Source organism: Styela clava, chromosome 4, assembly GCF_964204865.1.
Source record: "Styela clava chromosome 4, kaStyClav1.hap1.2, whole genome shotgun sequence".
Lineage (NCBI taxonomy): Eukaryota > Metazoa > Chordata > Ascidiacea > Stolidobranchia > Styelidae > Styela > Styela clava.
Genome location: NC_135253.1, coordinates 2,805,444 through 2,816,984, shown reverse-complemented (window position 1 = coordinate 2,816,984; position 11,541 = coordinate 2,805,444). Strand labels below are relative to the sequence as shown.

Genomic DNA, 11,541 nt, shown 5'->3' with positions numbered 1-11,541 from the left:
TGAGGTTTCAAACGCAATATTCTGGAAACTAGTACGCTGTTTTATCACCACTAAAAAGTCAATACTCGAGATGCATATCCGATGTATGTACGCCTATAGGCAGGGTTACTGTGACGCACTTGCTGCTCAGTTTTAGGGTCATTAAAAAGCGCGAGAATAACAAGAGGAATTACTGGAAAACAGGAAAGAGTTACTATGAGGTTTCAAACGCAAAATTCTAGAAACTAGTACGCTGTTTTATCATCACTAAAAAGTCATTACTCGAGATGCATATCCGATGAATGTACGCCTATAGGCAGGATTACTGTGACGCACTTGCTGCTCAGTTTTAGGGTTAAACAATAATTTAGACTAGGGGTATCCAACTTAAAATATGTCATGGGCCGCTTTTTGAACCTCATTGACGACGCGGGCCACAAACCATCAAATTAAGTACAAAATTGATACATAAAAAAGAAAAATCTGTATTTAGTGGAATTACTCTTGAATCTTAGAACAAACGAGACATGAAACATATTTATTTACTTATCTTGGATATTTGACATCGTTCAGCCGTAAGAGAAAGAGACTCGATGTTTGACCTTATTTTGCCTTGGTTTGCTAGTCCTAATGGAGCATACAAATGTTGACCGTTAGTCGTGTGCGGAGGGCTGACTTGCTAACTTTCATAGTTGAAAAACTGCTTGCAAATTTAAGTACTGACAAACATAGCCAGTATTCGACGTGAGTGCGCAATTAGCTTTGCGAATCTTTCTTTGGCCACGATGATCTGACCGATACTTGTTTATTTCGTCTTAAATGAAATTATTGAATTTACAATTTAATTATCACAATAGAATATAATATGAACGTGGTGAAGTGGAATAACAGGAAAAAAAATATGGGTTTCACTTTTTACAATTTGTCGGACCGGACTCTTGATGTCAAATGACACGATAAAACTTACTCATAGTTGACATGTTACTATTTTAGTATTTTGGGGGAAATTTTGAATCATGGCGCGAGCGGAAAAAAAAGGGGAATTTTGAAATAAGCATTTTGGGGAACCAAAGTACGATGACTTTTTCACAAGCAGAACTTCCTAAAATATACTACAAGGTAGCGGCTTCTAAGGGCGAGTGGGCACTCCATACTGCAAAATACCGGTTTCATTACATTTGAACCCACGTACATTTGAACCCATGACAATTGCACCTGTATGCTGCACCCTAACCCATGGGTTTTAGCACCCGCATATAGATTGAACCCGTGGATATACGCATGGGTTCAAATGTACGTGGGTTCAAATGTACGGTCACCCAAAATACCAGCAATCATTTCGTCCAATGATTGAACCACGCAACTCAGTTAAAGCGATTTTTTGATTCTTAGTAGAGCTAATATTTAAAAATATGTGTTTATGTTATGCATGCAAAATATAAACTTGTGCTGTTCAAATTGGAGTGTGGAAGAGAATTTTGTATGATCTTCTCCTCATTTTATTTCTGTCTTTGTTAAAATGAATACATAAGAAGCGTCTCAATCGATTCATCGGCACTTGATTATTACATTGTTGGGTCCTCGGGGCGCTCTTATGTACTCTTACGCGATGCTCCAACCTATCAAACCTCATATTTATTACTTGTCGCATCTGCGTAATTTTGTTCACGATAGATTATTTGTCCTCATTTAATGCGCAACTAGACTTCCCTGTTTTTGATGCATTGATGATCGCAATCTCACCATTCGGATCACTGTCCCCGGTTTCTATAAATTGTAGCGCCTTCTAATCTAGCGCCTTCGTAAAAAATCATGCGCCTTTTTTCGCAGTTGTTTATAGTATTATACGAACAGATGTCCGATTAAAAAATATTTTCATTAAAGTAGGTACAAAATATGGTTCTTGATATGCAAACGCAATGACCCAAATTCGCTAGACCGTATTCGCTCGATTATGTCGCCAGGGGTCGGGGTCGGCAACTTTTTGTTGCTCGCGGGCCAACATTAAGGGTAGCAACTGCAAGTCATTGGCGGGCCGCACATATTTTTAGAAAGTTGAAAACCGAACGAATGATACTTTTTATATTGAAAATCAAGCAGTGATACATCTCTCAAATAGAAAATAGATTTATTTCCTCATTGCATTGCATCTCAAAAAATCCCATTTGAATATTTTGGGCGCCATTGAACCCTTTGTACTCATCATCAACTTTTCTGCATTTTGTTGCCATTTGTCTAATCATAATTAAATTATAGGCTCATTAAATGAGTGGCTCACTAAATAGTTAGGCTTTAATATAATTTAGTCTACAAGTGTCTCACAATAAATTCTGCTACGTAAAGAATATGATCGTCAAAACGGCCGTTTTATTACTATAATTCAGTTAAGCGTCGCGGGCAGAATTATATTACTCCGCGGGCCGGATCCGAACCACAGATTGCTGACCCTGGCTGTAAGTCGTAATTATTTCCTCGAACATCCTTGATGTCCAATTTAGTTTCACTATCTCAACAAATAATCACCACGTGCTTCCCCAACTCTGGCGAGGCATCCACACAAGCGCAATGAGAATCGAATATCTCATAAAGTCCTCAAGATCATCTCCCTGGAAACACACGGAAAACCCTATCGCACCAGTACTTAAACTAAGGGTATATTCCACGCATTAGCTATATTTTTTCAGCTTTCAAGCTGCAAATATATTTAATTTTCATTATAGAATTATGCAAGAGCTCATCTTTGTATGTCAGATTTATTTCGTTGTGGAAGCCATTCCTCCAAATTCTAAAAATGGGAAACTCCCTCCGCGAACACTTCTTTATTTGGTCCAAAACATTGAAGCACAGAAATTTACGTATTACATCTAGCCTCGAACTTTGCCTGACTATCAACACACAATATGCAGTGTTATTACATTGCATGAAAAAATGGCAAACAGGAAGAAATTACATATTTCTGGAAAGAAATGGCGATAGGAACATATCACGGTACGCGCATCGTCTATTCTGGTGTGCCAGTCTAACCAATGATCATTCTCGTTGTTTCCTATGCATAGGAAGACATTGCAATGAGTGTATTTAATCCGTTTTGCTTATTATTGGAAACAATTTTTAGGCTAGCGGATTAGGACTTTTTAGTCATTATTAAGGATGCTAAGTATGAGTACTTACAAGTATTCGATTCTTACCCAATTCCTAAATTTTCGATTCCAATTCTCGATTCCTCGATGTAGCTTACCAAGAAAACATATCTACTTAAAACAATACTAGCGAATCAAACACGAAAGCCTAAACCAAGTAGTATGGGTTTTCAATCCGTCACAGTAGACAAAATCGCACACAAAGAAAACGAATCCCTTAGAGCCTACAAAAAATTTTGAAATAAATAAACTTAATAGCCTTCTAGCGGCAAATTGAAAAACAAAAATGTACACTGAAAGTTTTCCAGCAATTGGTACAGTAGGTAATGATAAAAGATATTTTTCATAACAAAAACAAAAAAATGTATTTTAACAAAGATATAATACCTAAATAACAAAACGATAATGTCCACTTTGTGTCAAACAATTACTGTCATAGTAAAAAGTTCAATTCGTTCACATGACTTCCTGTAAGCTCGATCGGAATTTGGATATGGAAAGCTACTCTAAGCTAAATGCTTTTTCCGATGCAGCGGATGTTGCTGGGACACAGAGGTACATTTAGGCGGCAACTGCGATGTTTGGATACGTTTTTTGTTGTTGCTTTGTTGCCACCATTGCATCATTTCTTCGTGGGTCGTAGATATGACAAAAATTCTGTCATTCAAATATTTTTATATTTCATCTCAAGCCTCCACCTCCCTGGTCAATTCACCAATGTCACCGTCAGTCATTTAAGAGATACCCATACCATCACTAATTAGATTTTCAATACATGCTCCATTATTTCTAGGGAAGAGTTCTTTTGCTATTCCGGTCTGTTTGACTGCAGACTGTTTCCTTTCCGAGGTGTAAAACTTCCTATAAACTGCAACAAGCTTTTTACTTTTCTTGATGCCCCTTGCTCCAAGTAAATAGAAGTAATGAACGCAATAAATAAGAGGAAATATACAAAAATGGCCTAAAGTGGCATGTGCCCTCAACCAGCGCAAACGAGTGAGAAGGACATTGTAAAAATATAGTCAAGTTTGCGGCGTTGTGGCAACTCCATAGATTAGTTTATACATACATATTTGTGAAGAACTTGTCACAGAACGTGAATACTTGTTTGCAAACCAAGTTTTAACCCTAAGAATCGATTTCAATGCACCGGAATCGATTCCACAAAGAATCGATTCTGGAATAAAATCCGGAGTCAATTCCGCCATCCCTAATCATTATATGCAGTTTTAGGCTAACAACACGCCTGTTTTTGAACTGATATTTAAAGACCGGCAAACATTATACAGAACATTCAAAATTATTCGTTTCACACTGTTTATCTATGCCATGAAGCTGATGAAATTATCGATTTTCTCGAGAAAGATTTGCTTTCTCCAGCTGGCGGTTTGGACAGTGGCCACAAAAATATAGAATTTGAATGCTCTCTTGCCTCACACTCTGAGAAGATTGGTGAAATTTAACAAAACGTACAGGTTGTACGCTGCACACATAAATTAAAATATTGACCAGTCGCCGTGTCCACTCGAAATTTCATCTTCATATTGTTATTATATTCCGCACATAAGAGTGCTAACAGCTCTTTACATTTTCTAAGCAGGACACTTTTCTTGATTTATGTCGGAAAATGTAAAATATTTACCAGGTGAATAATCTACCGTCACTATCACGAAGTTGACAAAACTTATTTGCAATTTTGATACTATCTAAGTAGGATTTGCCTTAATCTTTTGGTGGAATCTCCTAAACATGCGGAGATAAATTTTTACTGCATGCAATATATTAAAGGTATTTTTTAAATATATAGTTCATAACCACTGCTGATGCTAAGGCACTTGAACTAATGGTACAGCTAAAACTGATTTGCGAACGACAGAGTACGCAGTTATTACCAAGACTAGAGGAAGGTTTGGACTTTGGACCCTTATTTTTCTTTGCATAATTGGACCTGTTCATTTTTCATATTTATTTAACTTTGCGGGACCAATGAAAAGAGAGGTAAATGTAGTTTTTATTCAGCGACTAAGCAATTCCCTTGCGAACCATATCGTTTTTGGTAATGTTAAAGGTTTCGTCAACATACTTTTCCCAAATTCTTGGGCTCTTAGGGAAAGACGTTAAGGCTCTTTCCTCTACGTTCTCCATAACCATATTAGCCACCACGATCGAAACAGGAAAACCCATGGCTGTTTCGAAAATTTGTTGATATTGTTCCCTTCTAAAACTTAAATTTGCTGCGCTGGAACAACTTGTTACGGTTTCACAAATTTGGTCGATTGAATGTTTATTCTCTTCTTAAACGTAATGTCGTTTTCTAATCGTTTCCGGGTTACTCTTAGCACCACTTCAATCTGACATTGGTGAACAGTGAAACGACGTCAGAGGATACCATAATTTTATCAGGAGCTACCGTTGTATGGAGAATTTTGTCAAAAAAACCTTTAGAGTTCTTGACATGGCTTTACGAATTTTTTTACCAATAGGCTGATTAATTCGCTAAAAAATTGGGAAAGTTCGTACGTTGGTGATCCTATGAATGATATTATGGGTCTCAAGAGGGAAACTTTCCTTATGAATTTTGGGTAGTCCGTATAGCAATGGAGCTGAAGAATCAGTTATTCTCAATAGCTAACCTGTAGCTTCATTGGTCTAGTCCTCCTGCAATAATCTCCAAACGAAGTTTGCCAATTTTCTTTCAGTAGATTTTAACGGGTTCAGTTTTAATTTCTTATGAACAGCAGGAGATAGGAAACAGCAGAATATCAGGAATGAAATTCACTGCAGTAAAAGACTATTTCTCGAATCATAACACATTAACAAAGAGAAAAATTCAATGAACAATGAAGAAACTACATTGTTCCCGCATGTGTATTAGTCATTGAGTATTAGTCAACAAAGAAATTTGGTTTCTAATTTTTGACACTCTGAATGAGTGATAAACAACACACCAGTCGTATATGTTAACATCTCTGCTGCAAGGATAACTTATATTGTAGCATAAGTGTCAGCATGTTGTTTCAATACTGCTTTTAGTTTAGTGCCATAGACTTTATCGTGATTGAACTTGAATAAAAATAAATAGGCTCATGAGTACATGATTGAAAAAAGATTGACAGGAAAGTACCATTGATCCAAGGCAGATTTCATCAGAGGTGCTCGGAATGCTAATGGCATAAATAGGTGTTTGCTTTACTTTGAGCTAAAACACGCGATCATTTTTATCATTGCAACTAGCAACTTAAGCCTTCTTTATTCGGATCCCAAGCTAAATAGTAAAGCATCGATTAATCTTCATACAAGTTCACTTTTCCAATTTCTTCTCTGCTCTGCGAGTTTGAATGAAGTCAGCATTTGAGTCTTGTGTATTTCGTTTTTGGGTATCCTTCAGAAAAATATAGAAAATGTTATTTAGATGGTAAATGAATACGCAGTGCAATTGCATTCAGAAATGTACGAGCTTTAGCACAGCTCTCAATAAAAATGTCTCGCTTAGTAATTCAATAGATTATGGTTGACCTGTCTGGAGTGCTCAATAGCATACGATCTTGTGGGAGGTAATTTGCACTGTGTGAAGATCAAGGTCAAAAATGTGACCGACGATGCCTCCTGGCTTTTGATTTTGGCAGCAATCATCACCAAACAGATAATGAATCGAATGACAAAAACAAAAGGGTAAACGACACACAGACAAATCCCATCACACAGTCCCCCAATTAAATGTCATGATCTTCTGGTCATGCTGCACATGCAAAGTATCAAATACTGGATATATACCAAAATAACACCAAGCTCAAACGAAAAAAGCATACAACTAAATTATAAAAAATTGCATTCTAGTAAGGATATCAAATCAGTGTAACATCAGTGTAACTGGTGCTATACTTACATACAAATTACAAATGCGTGAAAAATCCGAACACTCGTGAAGTAAACTACAAATATTGTGCTTTACAACATCGGGATAAAATGCGGGTCTTCCTCGACTTCTGACGGGACGATTTTATCTAGTTCTCTTTAAAACCGAATCAAAACAAAATCCTAATAGTTCTGGCTCTGGGCTATTCTGTAGGTTGTGCATGCATTGTAATCATCGGTTGTTCTATCAAAATTTCCTTTAGTATGTTAAAGACACTTGATATGAACGCTTATAGTTTTACCACTGCGCATGCTATACGTCACTCGAGATAAAACGCGCATATCGACGTATAGACCTGTGTATGACATTTAAGCTCCTGTTTCCGCCGGGTGGCACAGCTGGGGACAAGAACTAGGTCTCCAACGCAATGTTGACGCGTTACCGCACTTTTGTGGTATCTATATTTTATGCGATCCCATCGATGTGACAAACGATATTTCGCGATGCAGATCAACATCTAGGGCAGGGTCGTCCAACCCGTGGCTTGCGGGCCACATGCGAAACGCCGAAGGTTTCCGAGTGGCCCGCGCGGTTTTCTCCGAATAACAATACCTTTCACAAATATGGGCCGTTATTGAAAACTCTGATAAGAAAATTATTCCTGGTCATTCAAACGCTCGAGAAGTACCATCCAGCTATCGAAAGCTTATTTCTTATTTATGTCCATTTGTGAGCTTTATTGCTGGAAATAAATGTTTGAATTTATTTTTATCGTCTGCCATGTATTTCAATCTGTTTTTCCTTTTTTTTCTGTGAAGTTAGAAGAAGCATTTTTTATGACCTTAATATTTGACAGCGGTTATTTGTACGAGCAAGTTTTTTTGCTGATGAACCATGTCAAATCCCCCGCGAGATCACTAATTTCTGATAGTCATATGAAAAATTCGCTATGCATGGCTGCATCGTCCATCGCACCGAATATTGACAAACTTACTGGATAAAGGCGGTGTCATACTTGGCATTAAAATATCTATGTGTGGTAAAAATTTTTGACCTAACTGTATCTTCGTATTTTCATTGTTTTTATAATATTGGTGTGATGGTTTTTTTGTTTGTTTTTTCATTAATCAGTAGTCATTGTAGCGAAAGCTAGAACATAACAACCATGTCAAGTGGCCCGCGCAATCATTCGTAAACTAAATGTGGCCCTTTGCCAAAAAGGTTGGACAACCCTGATCTAGGGTCTCAAAACTCGATCGCCGTGAATGATCATGCAATTGATCCACTTGGATACACAAGTAGTTAACAGTTAACAAACAGTGCGGAGTCATCTCAGTGCTAGCACGGACACTGGCATTGTACTTTACTACAACGACCGGAAGCGCAAAATTCCCAGTTGTGGGGTTTTGTTAACGTAGTTTCGCAATATTCGTATTACAGCCTTGATCGATTTTTCAGCGCGACAATTCCGGCCGGAAGATATGGGGCAGTGCCAGTCTTATTGAATCCCTTTTTTCGACCTAAATCGACAGAGATTCTGCTTTCGAAATTTTCTTCTCGTTCCAAATGTACCGATTTTGTATTGCCATGAACAGTTAAACATCTTTCGTATAGGGCAGTGGTTCTTAAACTTTTTGAGCCGCGCCTTGTTCTAGATCGTCGTCATAAAAAGCACCGTCGTACACATTCTGATCTAAGATCGGATTATGGTGCTTCGCAATATGGAAGGCGTCATTCAAAGCGACGTTATTCTCATTATTCAGAATATTCTCAATCTACCTCAGACAGCTATTCCGATGATTCAACCTACTCTGGTCCGATCTATGGACCCACGAAAGTGTATCAAAGACATCCGTCCCGGAATCAGGGAGCAAGGGAACCTATGCATTATCACATTGACCCTGCTTACTACCGTGGCTTCTCAAAGAGACATAGCCACGACTACCACCAACGGCGACATCGTAGCAGACATAAAAGCTATGGACACTCGAATCACAAAAATTTATATCATTTTGATGGTCATAGAAGCCATAGTCGCCATATTTCTCATAAAGAAAGTCGTTACGGTAACTATGGAAAAGGCCATCACATTTACAATGACAAGGGGCGATCTCAAATACCCAGTGTGAGCGCAAACGTTTATAACAAACAACAACCTGAGAGGCAGTATTTCCCACAGCCGCACAGGCTAATGTCATGGACTTCGCCAGCTGAACTTAAAGAGCTTAACAATCAGTCGGACGAAGCCTTAGTACAAGATACTTTGAGGAGTTTTCCAAAAGAGCCTATTCGCGTAAGCAGGCAAATTCATCAAAATCAGAAAAACACAAAAACTGGGAGCAAATCAAAGAAACCAAAGAAATCGAAGTCTAAGCACGATGATGACGATCACTTTTATGAAATCTTGGATGAAAAGAAAAGAAATAAACAAGCAAAAAAGGCATCACATCGAAACAAAAATCGAAAAAAATCTGAAGGTAGGTGTTTTGGAACAATTGAACATTTGAAACACAACAAGCTCAGCAAAGCGTCGAAAAGACTATTTCTTTATCACGTTTTCGACTTACTTTTCGACATTCAGACAGACATACTATGGATATATGCGTAAAGTGGTCCATGATAATAAACCATACATATATACGAATTTTTTCCGACAGGTCAATTGCCAGCATTTGAATAATATGGTATTTCAACCCATGAACTGAATTTTTCTGAATGTGGTATTCCACACACAAAGATTTTATCATATATTTTTTGTTTAGAACGGAACTTTGCAAGAGCTTCTCAATCTCGTTTAAGTATGAGGTCCGTTGCTTCAATCCAAAGCAGGCGACTTCCAACTCCTCCGATATAGATTGTGAAGTCGTTTTCAATGTTCTGCAGTATCAACCGGTCACGATTCCATTACTCAGGCCAAGCAACTCATTTCATTGATAAAACTATCACACGATGTTGGGAGAATATTGAAATGATCTTATCAGAAGATTATTTCGGACATTTTGCCTTTACCTTAGGCTGATATAAGTGATTGATGTCTGAAAATATTTTCAGGGAAAAGCAAGTTAATATGTCGGTCAATGGCAATCATGGTATCTCTATGTCTGGGTGACTGAGACAAATGTTTGGAATGACAAAACGTTTGAAATGTTGAATACTAAATGTTTTAAATGCTTGAAAATGATATTACAATATCTATCTTTTATTTTAAAGCATATCTCCATATGTGACATGACAACTATATATCATAAAGTGTTGACTGGTTACGAAAGTTACGAAAAATATAGATTTTGAAAAAAATCTGAACTACCGGACACGGCTTGTTTTCCGGTTAATAAAAATGTATATATTTATAAACTAGTATGAATTTCAATTTTGACACAATTGAAACGAACGAACACAAAATTTTCAATGATACATTATTTCATTTGTTTTATTAAATGAAGAAAGGAAACAATGACGGGGAAACGTGCCTAATTGAGACGAAACACAAACGATCAGTTTCTGAGTTGCGTACCACGTTTTTAAAATCAATTATTTGGATTATATAAATAAGAAGTGAATGCATTAGTGAATGTCATGAGGTTACAATTTTATGAGATATTTTTTCATGTATCATGATTGAGATGAATTACATCATCCAGTCATTATGGCACAAATGGATATAACGCAAATCTCTAATTTACCGCTATATTACCAAGCAAGTTACGGAGAAATGCATGAAATAGGAAAGTTAGGTAGATACTATAGAATGTAGGAGAGTGAGAGTAAAACCAACTGTTCTATTGAAAAGCCAACGCAATTTCGGTACTCCAGAAGTATGTGCACCAAGATGGTGAACACCGGAACTTAGTATGTGTACCAGGTTAGGGTTAGGCCATAATTTTAGGCACAAAAACTACGAGAGTCACGCGGCTAGTCCCCAAACTCGTAATATAACTAAAACAAGAGAGCTATGCTCAAATATATGGACACGTAGCGCCACCCAATGACAATAATTTTGATGACGTCATAGCGAGAAAAAAAAGTAATAGCCTTCTGGAGAAAATTTTTATCTTCAACCACTGAAAATTTCAAAGCAATTCGTCCAGTATTCGAAGAGAAAAGCGATTTTTTAAAAATGAAGACGGAGACAAATAACAATAACAATAACAACAAAATTTTGAAACGATCGTTATGTCCACTTCGTGCCCAATAAGTAAAATTAAAATAAAATTATGGCTTAACCCTAACCTGGCACACACACTACGTTCCGGTGTCTGCCATCTTGGTGCACATATTTCTGGAGTACCGAAATTGCGTTGGCTTTTCAATTCTCCGTGCTATAAGTAACAAGAAATAACAAACATAGTTATAAATAATTTTAAAATTTTAAACTCAAAATTGGAATAATAGGAAGAAACATGTGTGCTTGTAATACGACCATGTGTATTATGTTTGAATTTGGTGCTTCCGTTCACGTGGCTTTCTATGCATTCCATATCCGGAATACGTGTGTACGTTTTCGTAAACAGTCAATGCTGTAATATGCAATGTTGGGAAAAAATTATTATGTGAAAGACAAACACA

The 11,541-nt window shown here is 37.2% G+C and overlaps 1 protein-coding gene across 1 annotated transcript; it reads left to right on the top strand.

Moving 5' to 3' along the window:
- The first annotated feature begins 8,634 nt into the window (after positions 1-8,634).
- LOC144422171 (uncharacterized) lies at positions 8,635-10,495 on the top strand. Its single transcript, XM_078112062.1, has 2 exons — positions 8,635-9,452; positions 9,738-10,495. Exons 1-2 carry the CDS (start codon positions 8,858-8,860, stop codon positions 9,827-9,829), a joined length of 687 nt encoding a protein of 228 aa, XP_077968188.1. The 5' UTR covers positions 8,635-8,857; the 3' UTR covers positions 9,830-10,495.
- Positions 10,496-11,541: the final 1,046 nt, after the last annotated feature.

Coding starts and splice junctions, on each gene's coding strand:
- LOC144422171 (XM_078112062.1), top strand. CDS start 8,858: ATGCATTATCACATTGACCCTGCTTACTACCGTGGCTTCTCAAAGAGA. Junction 9,453..9,737: donor AAATCGAAAAAAATCTGAAG/GTAGGTGTTTTG, acceptor TTTTTTGTTTAG/AACGGAACTTTGCAAGAGCT.